Source organism: Heloderma suspectum, chromosome 16 (genome assembly GCF_057233095.1).
Source record: "Heloderma suspectum isolate Gila_16-S chromosome 16, 16-S_ref, whole genome shotgun sequence".
Classification (NCBI taxonomy): Eukaryota; Metazoa; Chordata; class Lepidosauria; order Squamata; family Helodermatidae; genus Heloderma; species Heloderma suspectum.
Window position 1 is genome coordinate 6677149 of NC_139473.1, and position 16460 is coordinate 6693608.

General features: G+C 43.2%; 1 protein-coding gene and 1 long non-coding RNA gene across 13 annotated transcripts in view; one reads left to right on the forward strand and one right to left on the reverse strand.

Moving 5' to 3' along the window:
• Positions 1 to 16460, reverse strand: part of BCAS3 (BCAS3 microtubule associated cell migration factor) — a 583990-nt gene that overhangs the window by 357216 nt on the left and 210314 nt on the right. For all 12 annotated transcript variants that reach the window (XM_084823239.1, XM_084823238.1, XM_084823242.1 and 9 more), the window contains one exon: positions 5063 to 5213. In XM_084823239.1, coding sequence (XP_084679365.1) covers positions 5063 to 5213 — 151 coding nt within the window. The remainder of the gene's footprint in view (positions 1 to 5062; positions 5214 to 16460) is intronic.
• On the forward strand, positions 7948 to 14744 carry LOC146334909 (uncharacterized). The gene is made up of 3 exons (XR_014786184.1): positions 7948 to 7989; positions 11614 to 11829; positions 12882 to 14744. It is a non-coding gene; the product is annotated as an uncharacterized LOC146334909 (long non-coding RNA).

Sequence of the window (16460 nt, forward strand, 5' to 3'; positions counted from 1 at the left end):
GCAAAATAAATATATATCCTTCACTCATTCAGAGGTAGAGCTCCAAAGCTCCATTCTGTCTCTGAAGCTCCACATACACAGGGGCTCCCCTATAAGCCAAAGGACTGCCAGACAGGTATGGCTGATGCAGCCTTGAGCCTCCGTGTGTGCCGCAGAACAATTAGATCAGCGTCAACTTTGATGTATGTTTGGAGGATAAGGGGAGACTTAAAAAAAAACACCAAACCCATCCAGGATGTTTCTTTATTCGCCTAGATGTTGAAGGGTAACAATTCAAGCATTGGAAATACTGAAAGATCTTCGGAAGATTAGAGTAAGCCGCTCAGTATTTAACTACCCTATCTCAAAAGGCAAGAGGGGGAAATCAACCGTGATGAAACTTGGAGTCGCAGCCTGGAAAAGCAGAGGCATTTCAGCCCTGTGGCTTCCTGAGCAAACACCAGACATTGTGTAACACGCAAAGAGGAAAGCTCCTTAATCCGCATTTTCTTTTCCGTCTTTGCTGAAGGAGTCGAAGCCACGGAATGGCAGAGCGGCACAAGCTGGACAAACTGCATCTGTGCAACCCTCTCCGGAGAGCCACGGCCACACGCAGGGGAAAATATAAAAGCAGGGCAATGGAAGTGGATCCTCTAAAAGGAGACGAGACATGTACTGGAGGAAGGAAAGATGGATTGCAAGGACTTTGGCTTAACTCGCCTGGTGTGGGATCCCTTGTTGCCTTGTAACTACTGATGCTGCCAAATTTCGGAACAGGTGGGCTCGTTGGCTGAAGCTTGGCCGTTCGTAATGCTCGTCTTTGTAGTGAGTGTGGATCGACATATCAGTATTACGTTCAGAACTGATTCCGAGCTCTGGAGCATGTACAGTCTCATCTAAACAACGCCGCTTCTGTGCACGTGCTGAATTGGTTGGTTTAACCCTAGAATGATCCTATGTGGCCACTGCTGCTTCCCTTATCGTTGCCACCACAGCTCCAGCTCTGTAAGGAAGAGGAGGAGTTCTTCTTCTCGTCTGATCTCGGAAGCAAAGCAGGGTCAGCCCTGGTTAGTATTTAGATGGGAGACTACCTGGGAATCAGGCTTCCTACACTGAGCAGGGGGTTGGACTCGATGGTCTTGTAGGCCCCTTCCCACCCTATGATTCTATGATTCTCTCCTGTATATCCCAGCAATTGGCAATGGAGAATAGATGTCACATCATGAAGGCAGGCCATGTGAAAACAACCAATCAGGAAGAGGGTACATAACATGGTGATACATGATGTCATGCCACAATACGCATTTCTAAACTACAGCTTCCAAGATGCACTTTGATTCGGTGCCTTCGCAAAAAACCTCATACACACAGAACAAGAATTCATATTAAAGGAGGACTCTCATCTGACCTAAAATGGGTGAATTTGTTACTTTCTGAGGAAAGAACAAATTCATCTGGGGTAAATTCACCCATCACCCAGAATAAAAACACTGGTTCATTCTGCACACGCAGCAGAATGAAGTGGTTGGATCCCCAAGTTGCAGAATGTCATGTGACACTTTTGCAGGGGGAGATGTCATTTTTAATGCTCCCCATCCTATACAAAAACTTCCTCAAAGAAAATGGCGTTTAAAATCCCTAATACATCAGGGAAGACGTTTCTATTCCAGCCGGCTTCCTGCTGTATTAACACAGATTTGTCCACGGAGGTCCATTCAAAAAACATGAGACCCCAACCCCAGCTGTGGTATAGAGTATTGGGATCCATCTGCCACTTCAGAACTCTACCATGTTGTTTTGCATGAGCAGATCGAGCCCTCACGCACACTGAAATGTTGGAATGGCATTTTGCATGTGCGTTCAGAATACAATTCTGAACCTAATATTGAACAACAGCTCAACACCCACACCCATTGGGTGGTGGTGGGGAATGGGGTGGTGGAAATGTAAAATACACAGAGATGTGCTATCACCTTTTAAGCACCGAGATACAGCAATGAAACTTGGCATCTATGTTATGCTCAATGGGATCTATGAGTTCTTATTGTGTACACTGCTCGGAAGGCCTCTGGACAGAACAGCAGCCTAGCTGTGCTAGCATAAGCATAAATGAATAAAATAGAATACAGTTTGAAAATGTGACGGTGATGACCAAAATTGCTAATGGGTTAGAAACCAGGAGCCGAGTACAAATCCCGCCACAGACCTTTGATAAGGTTGCCATCTACCACGCTCATGATGACTTTATGTGTACTAAATTCATTATATTCTGCTAAAGACCAAAAAATTACCTCCATCTCAGGCTGAATTGACTGCAGCATCCCCCAACCTGGTGCCCTTCAGTTGTGCTGGACTACTATTCCCATCATCCCCAGATAACAGCCCCCCCAATATCTTCCCCAGGGGTCCCTTCAAATCTGGTACCAGCCCTAGTCCAATCCCCTAGTTCAGCCTTCCAACCTGGTGCCCTCCAGATGTTTTGGACTTCATCTCCCATCAGATCCAGCCAACATGGAATGCTGGGAGTTGCAGTCCAACAAATCTGGAGGGCGCCGTGGTGGGGGAGGGTGATTTACTGTATAGCTCTCCACGTTGAGACTGAACAGCCCTACATCTGAATTCCACTGCTTCTGGGACCCATACGGAACCTCTGCACCACATGGAGACGGAGGTCAGCAGCAACAGGTGTTCCTGGCAGCAACAGGCGCTGCTGCAACGCAGCCGTGGGGCACTCCAACAAACCTCTCTGAGCTGTGACACTGGCACAGGCTGTCTCGAGCCACCGCCACCTGATAACTTGCGTAGACCAGGTGTCGGTACTTATGGAGCCAAATGTATCAGACTCCGAAGGGGCGTGCGAAGGACCAAACTAGGCAAGATGGTGGGCAATTCATGATTGGATTTCCTGCATATAATCCTGGAAGGGCCTTCATAGGCATGTCCTGCCTCTGCTTGAAAACCCGAAAGTGTGCCCCCCCCCGCCCCCAGGAAGGTCATATCTGTTATCCAACTGCTCTTACCATCAAGAAGCTTGCCCGAACGTTCAACTGAAATCTACCCTTCTGTGAATCAGATCTTGCCCCGCCCGCTGGGGCAGCAGAGAACAGATCCACCCTGTTCTATGTGACAGCCCTTCAGGTATTTGAAGAGGGCGCTCGTGTCCTTCATCTTTTTGTCACAGGACCTGTTTTCCATATCTCTGACCCTGTTTGTTGCCCTCCTCTGAACCCGTTCCAACTGGTCTACATCCTTCTTAAAGTGTGCCCAGAACTCGACACAGTACTCCAGATGAGATCTGACTAGTGCATTAAAAAAAAGAAGTAAAAACAGATGTGCAAGTGTTCTGCCAAGTGGATCAGGGCTGCAATCCTGAGGAAGGGGGATTAACCCTTTCTCCTGCACCATTTTCCCAATCCAAACTGCTGCCCCCGAACCTGCTATTTGCCCCAGGGGTGGGCAGGACATAACATATGCCATCATAGATCACATGTCCTGCTGTCTCATCCAACATAGCCCTTACTTGCCTGACATCTCAGCAAATGCCTTTCCCTCATTCTTGAAGCACACTATAAAAACATTCCATGTGCTCAGGACCAAATTTGACGTGGAAGCAGCAGCCATGTTTGTTGCTCCTGTGTTTGCTTATTCATATAAAGTGGGGTGCGGTCTAATCTGAATCAAAGGGGCCATGTCGGTGCGGGGTACCCAAAACCCCTTGTCTCCCACCTCATTGCTCTATGGCTCCATCACCTGAACACCTTTTGACCAAAGCCTGAAGTGGGCTGTGAGAAAAGCGCCCAACGCGATGGACCATGGAGAGGTAAGGTGGAGGGCCCAGTCCAAACAAACATGGCTGCCACCATCAGTTTGGCCCTCACGGTCACTATATATTTACGGAACTGGCATCGTGGAGGCTACTCCTCATTATGTATTTGACTGTGCGATCCACAGTGGAGCTGGACGCTTAAGAAACAATGAGTTTTCATGGACACAAACACACCACTCACAGGATATGTCACTCCTTTTGCAGCAGCAGCCGAAAGATCAAGGCAATATTTGAGAGAGCCATTGACAGGACAGACTCCGCTAAGGATACCTGGTCTTCTAAATTAGTTGCTTGCTTAATAGATTTGTATTTGATTATGCGGCACATCTCTCTTTTTGCAGTAACCCCAAGGTTCAGTTTGTTATGACCAAGGGCCAAGACCCGGGGTCTCCAACCTGGTGTCTTGGTGCTGGCCAGGCTCCTTGCCCCTCCTGATTTTTATTTTATTTCTTACAAATTCTTGACTTTTATTTTTTTAAAATTGGGAGGCTGGTATGCTGCAAAGCGAAGGGCTGCCCTCCAGGGCCATCTTTACTCTATATAAATATATTTATAAAATATATTTATAAAAATATATTTACTCTAAGCAGTCCTTGATTTTTTTATTATTCTATAACATACACCAAGGATTGGCAGACCAGGGGCAAACATAATAGAAATAAGCTAAAATAAAATGGATAAAACAATATTTGCAAAATAATTATAATTTAAAAAAAAAAACAAGCGAAAAACTCAGACCGCCTGAACACACACTCACTGGTATGCCACATTTTATTAAACTACTCAAACATACTGTCGACGGCTTAGCGGGGCCGGGAAATCCTCTGCTTGAGTTACTAATTACCTCTGATTTCAAGCAGAAAACAAATCCCTCAGATGGTTTAGAGAAAATGAACCATCAACATAAAAAATAAAAAGAAGAGTTTGGAAATTTTGGACAAATATTTACAGACCTGGCTTGAGATGCCCTGGAGTTCTCTGCATGCTCATTTCCTTATTCTACTGTTTTCTCCATGGCGTGCACTAAAGAAATGTGCAGCACAACCCTCTGCATGTTTACTCAAAAGTTAGGCTTACAGTGTTGAGTGGGGGTTACTCACAAGTAACGGTGCACAGGATTGCAGCCTTAAAGTTTAAAACGGAGGCATTGTGACTTACTATGGATTCGCCCCAAAAGACAATGCAAAGAAAAGGAAAAGGATTTTAAAAGCAAACACAACACACACAGGAATCACCATTCAAAACCATTCCGCTTACCCTGTACGTTTGGTGATGGTTCCTAAAGTCATCGGTTGTTTGATCTGAGCAAGAGGCACCACCACCGTCAGGCTTGGAAGGGGGGAAAGGCGAGGATTCCCTGGGTTATTGTTGGTGAAATTGTTGTAAGTGTCTTGACTGTTCAATTTTCCTTGATGGGAGAGAGAGAAAAAGAGAGAGAAAGAAAGAAAAGAGAGAAGCAGATTTATTTATTTATTTATAACAGTTCTATGCCGCCTTTCCGATAATTAGTGTGTTTATTGTTAAGAGTTTGTTGTCGCCCCCCCGCCCCCTTCCAAGTCTGCACATTTAAAAATTAACAGTCAGGATGAAGGAGACTTTTGTTCGGTTGGGCGGTTTGTTTGTTTTTCAGAAGAACTTACCAAAATTCAAATAATTTCTTCATAAACAGGATGGAAAGAACTTGAAGGAATAAAACAAGCAAAATTGACAGATTTATCCATCTGGGCCCAGGACTCTGAGAGCTTAGTTCTTCAGAGTTTGTGTCTGAATCCCTGTGCGTTCAACCATGTTTATGGTGCTGGATTTGGGTTGCCACCTTCCCCCCAACCCCCCCCCCGCCTCCCCCCAGGACTGGCCCCTGAGCTTTAACAGCTACACGGCAGGCAGCCCCATCAAGGACCTCCCCTCGTGGGGACTGCTGTACCTGTTCAATTTGGCCAGTGCAGACTGGCAAGCGTTTCGTTCCATATTTATTTTTTTAATGAGAAGTTATCAACGTTTGCAAATTCCTTCATAAAGGGGATGGCAGGGGCCTCCGTTTAAAAAAAAAAAAAACGATTGGGGAGAAAGCAAAACTAACAGGTTTCTCCATCCCTGATTTAATATCTAACCTTGTGGAATAAAACACACATCCTTGGCCAGGAACAAAAACGTTTACAGAAGTAATATTGACATGAAGGAGAGAGAAAGAGAGAGACTGAACAATATTATTATCGTTATTGTTATTATTAGTTTCAAAGACAACCTGCATGCACACACTGGACCTGATCCAGCCAGGGTTATCTGCGTCTGTGAGTAGCTTACCTCATGCAGCTAACGCTGATGCCCATCCGGCCCCAATGAACAGGCTGGGCTAATTTTTTACTTATTTAAACTATGTATATCCTTCCTATCACAAGGAGTCTTGAGGTGGTGAACATAAAAAGCCATCAATAAGCAATTATGCAATCAAACCAGTCACCCACTCCAACAATACATATCCAACTGTATTATAAGCTAAGGAAGGAAAAACAACAGTGTCTTCAGCTGTTTCATAGAAACACCAATCAGAAACTGTGACTGAAGGAGGGGGTAAAGGGAGTATGTTCCAGAGACAGGGTGCCACAACCAAAAAGCCCGTGCCCCTTGTTGCTAGCCACCTCACCTCAGAAGTGGGGAGGACTCTGATGTGTACGGCAATGCACGTCCCCTATGTAACTGAATCAAGGATTACACCCCTGATCCCTTAGTGCACTGTTGGCAGGACCAACAACTTAGAAAGCTCCTGGGGGTTGCAGACTTCACTGTTCACTGCAGTGTTTGGGTCAGGTATGTATGGAACTCTTTCCCAAGCTGCTTCAGCCAGGGGAGACGGGAACGCCATGTGCAAAAACAAATTAAAACTGTTTTTGCATTATGGCAAAGAGTTATCATCTTTCATGTACTTTGGAACCCATTTCTAACGTGGCTGCAGACATTTGTGGCCACCAGGATGGTGATTCCGGGTGTGGTGCTGTTGCCATAAAACAACAGAAGATTACGAGCTGCAAGCCCCGGATGCATATCCCTAAGTTTTGCAGCCCAATACCAGGAAGGATTGCTTGTGAGTAAGCTCCATTGAGCTCATTTACATTTTATCCCAAAGTAGGCTCACAGCTTTTGCTTGGAGCATTATGGCGTCAGCCTAACCAGTAGGGATGTGCAAATCAGCAAAACTTGAGCTTGCTGAAGTTCTCTGAATTACATCTCAAAGCTCATTCCGATTTGAGCCTGTATCATTTTGCAAGCTTTGTTTTTTTCTTTTCGCATGAAAATCTGTGTGTATTCCTGTGCGTAGTTTTCCAAATGTGCACATCCATGGTGCACATCGTTGAAATGCATGCATTCTTCTCCCACTGATTAAAGCGTATTTGTGCACGTTTTTCAAAAGTATGCATTTTTTCATGCACATTTTTCAAATGTACACATGCTGTTGAACACAATTTTGGGGGGTGCACACATCCCACTGCAAGCTTGGAAATCCTTCAAACGCAGATTGGGTCTGAGTCTGTGTTCAGTCCAGAAGATGCAAACAGGATAAATCCTGACAAAAAAACAAACTGAAATGAATTTTCCATACATCCCTGCGAATCAGAAGTGCCGGGCACAGGTGTGGCTGTACTTGCTGAAAATGAAAAAGCTGCTCCAAGATTTGTTTATTAGTAGCTTTCAACTTGTTAAATCTGTGTTGCAATTGTGTTTTTAGTTTTTAATCATTTTCATTGTTTTAGACTGTATTTTAAAGTTGTATTTATTTCATGAGAACTTGTGATATTGGCCAGCGCTATAAATATAGTGCATAAAGATAACTCTTAATATGGAGACTAAGCACAGAGAGGGAGGGAGAGGGAGATCTAAAGCTTATTGAATGCTGTTGCGCAAAATTAATTGTGCTTGTCCCATTAAAATCAATACGATTTAAACAAGCTGAACCAGAGATGCACAAATCTATTTTTTTTTTTATTTCCGGCTGGTGTCATTTTTGCATGTTTTTAGCTGTAATTCTGTTTTGTTCCATCCCATTTCTGTACTGATCTGCATTTTTAAAAAAAGAAAAAATGTAGTTAAATATGTATTTTCATTCAAAATACATATTTAAGTGTATATTGTGCTATGTTTAACTTGCCAAGAATTGTGTTGCAGTGTTCAGAGAAGCACAAAATCTGGTGAGTAGCTCAGGTCCATTCATATGGAAACATGCAAACATTCAACTCCTGAACCTTCCTTATATGGACCAAGTATGTTGTGGCCAGTTTCTTTATTTTAGTATCTGTTTGGAGTTTGGGGTGTTTTTTTTAAAACTCCAAATGACCTATTGAAAAGAAAGATGTATGCTGATTTTGCTTGCAGTGGTTGCTCCCCCGCAATCCTACCCAGCACTAGCATATCATCTCCTTTGGAAATTCATCCATAATAAAATAACATGAAAATAAAATAAAAACCACCCATCTACAGTTAATAAAATGTCTGAAACAGTGCCATTTCTTAACTGCAATTGCAGTCACTAGAAGAGCATAATCTAATGAAAAATACAAAAGTGCAGTAGTTTTAACTAGAAATATGCAGAGGTGGGGTGGCAGTTCCCCTTGCAGAAATCCAGTTCTTGAACCCCCCACCCCAAAAAAAGAAGAAGAAGAACAGAACATTTTGGCAATTACATCGGAGGAAGGGAACTTTATCCTATGAACCTAATTGGAACAAAAACTGGGGAATTTGCAGTTACAAAATGAAAACCTCAAATTAAACCTCAGAACAAGAAATTTCTTTTAAAGACTAAGCCTTGTGATCTTTCATAACAAGGGGAGAAGGTAAAAAAAACGCCGACAACCCAAGGCTGTGAGGGGATCAAGCGTCTCTCGGTTCAAGCAGCTGTGCAATCGATATGAGCGATTTGATACCGAGATCAATGTGAGCCGATCACTATTTCATGTTCCTCTGAGTGTTCTGGCCTTAGGCACTTTTTCTTTTCCTTTTTTTCTTTTTCGGAAATGCAAAATTATACTACAAATCTCTAGTGTGCGTTTAATCCATAGATTGGCCTCTGACGACTTGCTTTTCTTCCGTCTTGCCTCACGTTGACAGACGACTGCATCCTCTTTAATGTGCTTGTAGTTTGCGTCTACGCCTCACTCTTGCTCGTCTTCTTTCCCATTCCCTTCCTCACTTTGTATCTCAAACGAGACCCCCGTCTCTCAGTACGTGTCCCTATCAAACTGGATCGACCTCTGGTTCACCCATTGCATCAGTGCCTCATCTCACTACAATTGTACCCATGATTTTATTATTAACTTAAGTGCATTGGCTCTCTCCTGCTCCTTCTAATCTTTCCTCTTTGATTTCATATTATTGTCCTCCTCAATTGTTCTGTTCTTTGGGTTCTTTCGTCCTTTTCAAACCACGGATTTCCACTTCTCCATCTCGTTTGCCTCCATTTTCCCTGGTTGCTGCTTCCACTGGGAATACTTTGCTTCACCTGCTGAGATCTGGGCCATTCAGTTCCTCCCAGCTTTTAAGAAGCGTCTTAAAACTCATTTGTTTCAAAGTTATTATCCTACTGTTACTTTGGAATTCTTTCCAAATGCACCTGCAATTTTTGCATCGTGTAGAATTGACTGGATAATACTATAAGATTTTCTCCACCATTTTCTACATGTTTTCCTTCTCTCGGTGTGTTTTTTAATGTTTCGAGGGTTTTGGTAAATTGGACTACAATCCTATACATACTTACGTGGGAGTAAGTCCCACTGAACTCAGTGAGGCTTCCTTCTGAGTAGACATGTATAAGATAGGTTTGTACTGTCAGACTGTGCACTTGGGAGCAACGCTTGGTTTCTTTTCAGTCTTTTCATCATCATCATCCATTCTATCTGCTTACCCACTTTTCTCCAACACCACATTTCACAGTTATTTATAAAAGTCTGGCAGGGGGCAGGTAGAACTGTTCAACACATTAAGGTTGTGCATGGTCAGGCCAGTTCAGTTGTCTGATCTCTGAGCTTAACATTTTTGGAGCCCTGAAATGCTACATTTCCTTCACTGCTGGTACCATATACAACGTCTTGAGTTATTAGCTGGTACTCCTATTCTCTATACACAGACGAAAAACCAAAACTAAAAAAAGAAGCTTGCAACAGCATGCTTCAAAGCAGATGCTTCTTTGGCGATTTCAGGTTTGCTTTTGCATTTTGGTAAATTTTGGATTTCCATCCATGGCTCAGTTGAAGACCGACCACCTGACCTTCCAGAAAGTTCTCGCTTGGTAGTTATTAGAGCAAATAATGTTTCTCTCCTGTGTAATACGAGTCATTCATATTGTTCTCTAGGGATTCAATTATGATTTGTAGCATGTTAAGAATCGTGTGTTAAATATTGTCTTGGCTACCTCTAAAATTACGTTAGATGTAGTGACCATCTAATTTTATTTCAGAGGATTTCTATACTGCTTTTCGGGGGGGGGGGTAAAAATCCCAAAGCGGTTTACAAGATAAAATCATGACGAAATACAACAAAATCAGTCATTAAAACAATGCAATGGTGATAAAAGACTAAAATCTCATTAAAATAACAGGGGTAGGTAACAATGCTTGGGGTCAGGGCAAACCTATGTGTTTTAAGTCAGCAGCGGAAATATTTCACACTAGAAGCCCGCCTGAACTCAATCTAATACTGTTGGTATAGATAGATCTTGTATTTTCTTACATGAGAGTGCTATGTCGCTTGCACTGTTATTCCCCCCTCCCCTTTGTTTATATTATGGCCTTTGGTCAAAGCAAATAAATGACATATGACCAGATCCAGCCAGAGTTCAGCACTCTGATACCGAACTGATTCAAATGAGAGAGTTCGGGAGGTGCTCAAATGGAAATCAATGGTGCTTAAAAACATTCGGCTGGATCAAGGCAATTGTATCAGAGGGGTGCTCTAGTCCTTTGTCAATGGCGGCAAGGAACAGGAGAGAGTCAGCATTGGCAGAACGAGATCAGAGCCATGTTATGCAGCCTTACAGCTGATCCTAGGCATGCTTACTTGGAAGCAAGCCCCACTGGGTTCAACGGGACTTATTCCCAAATTTGTGCGGCTGGGACACAGCCTTGCACTATGGCGTGTACAATATGAAATCTGAATGCTTAAGGGTTTAAAGGGAACAATTTAAAAAAGAAAAAGGAGAAGCAGACTCCCCATTAAACTGAACTCATTTCTCCAAACTAAGAATAATAATGTATTATGTGCCTCAATAATTGGGCACCGTACAATAGGTTAAAGAAAATCTAATCCGGAAGGCATACGAGGTAAAATAAGTCATATCTCCGACTTGAACATCATTTTCCTCCATTGTATATCACTCTTCAGTCAACAATCTCTTGCCCTCCAGTTGGGGGGGGGGGAAGTGGAGGAGGCAAGAGAACAAACTCCTAATTTCATGGCCAGCTGAGAAAAAAAGGGGGGGATGTAAAGAGAGGCAGAAGAAAGAGGGGGCCTTGTCTGTTTACAAGAGATTGAAAAGCACTCAAAAATAGACAAGCTTCCCTGAATTAAAAGGTTTAGATCATTAACTTGTTTTTCTGCGTCTGCCCAATGCTGTGAAATGGTGGCTTTTTTCTTCAAGAGGGAGGCGGAGGAGGAGAAAATGGGGGGGGGGGAATAATAATCAAAAGGGAGCCATGTTTGAATTAGGTTCCTAAACAACCGCTCTTGCACTTTGTAGAGATATTATACAAGTCCCAAGGCAGAAACGTCCAAAACTCTGAGCTGGAGTACAACCACCCCCTTTTCTTTCTTTTTTTTCCAAGGAAGAATAACAACGTTGGAGAAAAAGGTCCCTCACAGGAAGCCGTCTGAAAAGCTATAATGGTACTTCAGAAGGACTGAAGATAGGAAGAGGAAGGTGGGGAGGGGGACCAAGGTCTTAATGAAGGTCTCATCTTCCTAAAGACACTCAAGGCTTCCTTTCCCTCCCCTCTTCTCTTTTTGGGTCATCTAATACTGCACATATGAATTACCTTGTGGTGGGTGTTTTAAAAAATGTTTGTTTTCCGATCGAACACCCCGGGATTCCTGTATTGCAGCCCACGGCAAACCAAGAGGGAGTTTTGCTATCTGAGGCCTGAGAACTCCTTCCAGAATAAAAATCTTAAAAACCCACCCAGAACGGCACTTGGGCTGTTGTGAAAATCTAATCCAGGCAGCGACAAAAGGAGTTTGAAACTCCGTTTATAGAACGCTGTGCATTGTTTTTAAGAGGAAAGAAATGAAAGGGGGGTATTGTGTATCTTGGAGTAATACCCGGGTAACATCCCCACCACTCCCACAAATGAGGAATGGATTTTTTTTTAATTAGCTCCTCCTTTCATTCGTGGTTTATATAGAAAAAAGGAGTCAATGCTGTTTTCAGTGTCCTTTTGTTTTGTTTTAAGTAGCCACTAAGACATTTTGTCGTATTCCGCCCTTCGTAACAAAAGAACTACTCCACTATCTATCAGGTTGGCGAACTAAAAAAAGGTAACTCGCAGATACCTGGAACAGTTTCCTGCTGGTACTTTGGGGTTTTGTTTCTTGGTCAAACCAACCCAAAAATTATTTTCTACAAGCCAACAGTAAGAGATACATAACTGAAGAGGTGACTTTACACCTCCCACTTGCAATTGTAGTGAATGGCTGTAAGGATGTAATGGTTCCGATATTCTGTGTGGCGTATATCAAATTATTGTCTTTGTTATGCGCTACAAAGACACTATATTTCACCCACTGGCTCAAAATACAAAAACAAACAAACAAGAAACAACCCAGCAGAAATAAATTTGGAGAAATGTTCTAAAAACAGGACTCCACCAGGCTTCTTTGCCCCCCTTTGCAAATGCAACCGGTTTGTAAGAAACTGGATTTGCATAAACGCTGGAAATCCATCTGTTGAAATCCACTAACATGTTGCAGGAATAACTGTGGCTGTGCATATCAAATTCAAATACACGCATTTCTACCGCCAGTTTGTTTGTGAGCTGGTGTTTCAGAGAGCAAAACCTTTCATTGCACACATTAAGATATTTTATTTTTCGTACAGGTGGAATGTCCTGCCAAGGGATGCTGTGTGTGGACTTCTCCCTGAGAGGTTTGAACTGAGCCACAAAGACCTGGATGTTCCAAAATGGATGGCCATCCTTATTTTATTTTCTCCAGTTGCTGTCATTTTGAATGTGTTATGCTGCCATCTTAGTTGGCCATATTTTGCATTTTATTGTTCTAATACGTTACCCTGTAAACTAGGAATGCAAAAACCTTGGGGCCAAATTTGGCACACTTGGGGTTTCCTAGATGGCCACACCAAGTCAATATTGTAACTATCGTGAAAGGACTGAACCTGTGGGAAGCCTGCAATGCAGTGTCCATCCTAGTTAACAGCTCATTTCCGAGTGGTACCACAACAGATGTGTTCGTCTGTTGCAGCCAAACAACAAAGAGCCTTGCCACGTCTTAAAGCCAAACACATTTATTATGGCAGAAGCTTTGAGGGGACTAGAGTCCACTTCATCAGATGCACGAGGAGGGCAATTAGAACTAACAGCAAAGTTTGATTCTATTCACTTGGGCATGAACAGAGACAATGGCTTCCTGTCCCACCACAGGAGTTAATTTACTTAGGGCATAATCCTATACATGTTTAGACAGAAAGAAGTCTTACAACTTCCAGCATTCGCCATGGCTGGCTGGAGAATGCTGGGAGTTGTAGGACTTTTTTTCTGTCTGGGCTTGAGCCCTTAGAAATTCTACAGTGACTGCGTTACCACCCATTACTGCTGCAGCAAATTATTACTGTGCTTCGCATTTCATTACCATTTGAACCGATCCTTACATTCTGCCCCCGATACACCCCAGATGTACATATATCTGCCCATGAGTATAACACCTCATGCATGTGATGAAGTGGACTCAAGTCCAGAAAAGCTGATGGCACCATAAACATGTTCGTCTAGAAGCTCCTACATGGCTTGTTGCTATTCGATTCAGTTTGTTTTTCAGTTTCAGTTCTGGGATACCAAAATGTTGCAGAATAAACGTATTCAACTTGCAACTTGTGCAACAGATCCTTCCACGACATACGTGGGGGTGGGAGGCAAACAACTGATCTTTTGTGTCAGAATATGAGTGTTATTACAACCACACACAAATACCCCCCTTACTAGTTTTGAAATGTCAAAGGGGTGTGAAAAACAGAGGCAAACATAAAGTAAGATGCAGCTTTACATCACAATCCTGTGTATTCAGAGGTTAAGTTCCACTGTGCTCTACAGGGCTTACGCCCTAGTATGTTTGTTTAGGACTGCGGTCTAACAGTTTAGTGGTCTAGCTTGAGGAGTGCCTGGAAGCTTCACTTGGGGGGAAATGCGGCCGCTAGACTGCTAACTGCTGCACGGGATTGGGACCATATTACATCTGTCTGGAAAGACCTGCACTGATTGCCAATTGTGTTTGAGTCAACTGCTAAATTCAAGGTGTTGGGTTTAACCCTTTAAGGGCCTAAACGGCTGGGGAACTAGTGATCAGAGGAAGCACCTGTCTCACTATGAACCCGGTTATTAAATTCTGCAGGGGAGGACCTGTTGGGGGCAGCATTATCCACAGAGGCCCGTTTGCTGGGCACACATGAAAGGGCTTCCTCTTGTGTCACCCCCAAACTGTGGAACATGCTCCCCAAAGAACTAGGATTCCCCCCCCCAGCTTTTAGAAAGGGTGTGAACACGTGTCTTTTTAATTTAGCCTTTTCAATGATGTAGTAGTTTTAATGTTTTACTGTTTTTAATGTTCTTGGTTTTTTAAATTGTTGTAAGATTTTATTGTTTTAAACTGGGGTGCACCATCTGGACGGCTCTTTAGCAAATAAGGCAGTATGTAAGTGTTGAGAATAAAATAATTAATAAATAAATGACAGCGCAATCCTGTGCATGCCTAATAGGTTGTAAGACCTACTGAGTTCTATGGGGCACACTCCTAAATACGTGTTCGTAGGATTGCATTTAAATGTTTCTCTCTCACACACACAATGGGGAAGATCTGTCCAATAACATATACAAAAAATATATATGTAAGCAGTGGAGACTGGTGGCTCCAATTTTGGTGGGGCTGTAAATCCATTCTGGGTTTTAGTCAGAACTAGCCAGAGCTCTAGAGGAGCTATCCAAGGGGAATCTATTTAGGGGATAGGGTTCAGCACCTTGTATAGCTCCTTTAGAGTTCTGGTTGGCTCTGACTAAATCCCAGAATGGATTTACAACCCCACCGAAACTGGAGCCACCAGCCTCCACTGTATGCAAGTCCATTATTTAAAATGGACCGGAAAAGGAAAGGAAAACAGTTGAGGGGGATATTTCTTTCCTATTAACATGCTCTACCTTGTCAGACTATGAGATGAGGAGGCACTTTTAATTCTATTTCTTTTTAAAAATAAAGTAAAATAAAATAAAATAGAAGAGTACGGTTTATAAAGCCATAGCAACCACTTTTCAACCACAATCCAATTCTATTTATAGATGCTCCTTCCAAAAAGAAGCCATCATCACTTGCAAAGGCAGAACAGAATGCACGGAGATGCAGAGATGTTAAGTGACATTTCTTGATAACCCCCATACTTATTCCATAAACTGATCACATCCACTTACTTTCAAAGCTTATTTATTTGTACATTTTTTAAAATATCCCACCCTTCGTTAAAAAAAACTATCCCGGGGCAGTCACAATGTACAATGCAATTATAAAATACTACAGAATGCATTCTAAAATACAATAAAATACTCAAAGGCAATCAGTCTACCACATTCTACACCACCCTTCGTCTATCCTGCTCTGATACCCAGGCCCTCCTGTTCATCAAAAGGCTTGGTAGAAAAGAATTGATTTTCTGGGCACCAAAGACTAACCACTGTTGCCTCCAGTCTAACCTCCAGGGGAAGGGCATTCCACAACTGAGGTGCTACCACCGAGTAGGCTCTGTTACGTTCTGGAAGTCTGGACTTCATTTGTTGATGGTATAGTCAAAAGGACCTTCCCAGCAGACTTCAAGCCACAGGCAGGATGATACAGGGAGAGGTGCCCTTTGAGGTAGCCAGATTCTAAGCTATTTGGGGCTTTATACATCAAAAACCAGCACCTCGAATTGGGCTCAGTGACAAGCAGGCCGCCAGTCTCACGCTGCTGAACCAGTCAACACGCTTGTGGCTGCATTCTGCACAAGCTGCCATCCTTGAATTATCTTCAAGGGCAGCCCCACGGAGAGCGTGTTACAGTAGTCTAACCAGGGGGTTTTCAGGGCATGGATTACTGCAGATAGGCTATCCCTCTCTAGGAATGGCTGCAGCTGGTGAACCAGCCTGAGCTGGAAATAGGCACTCCATGCCACTGCGGCCTCTAAAGGACTCGAAGCAAGGTGTGCCCGAAGATGATGCACTGGCTCCTTCAAAGGCAATGCAACCCCCTCCAGAGCATGCTGCTTCCCCAATTCCCAGACCCGGGAGCTACCAATGCACAGCACCTCCATCTTGCGGGATTCAACTTCAGTTTATTTCTTCAACCCTGTTCCATTGCTTACAATCGCCAATTTAGTCCATTTTGTTAGCACCGCTGCCTCCTGTTCAGATTTCCTCTTCAG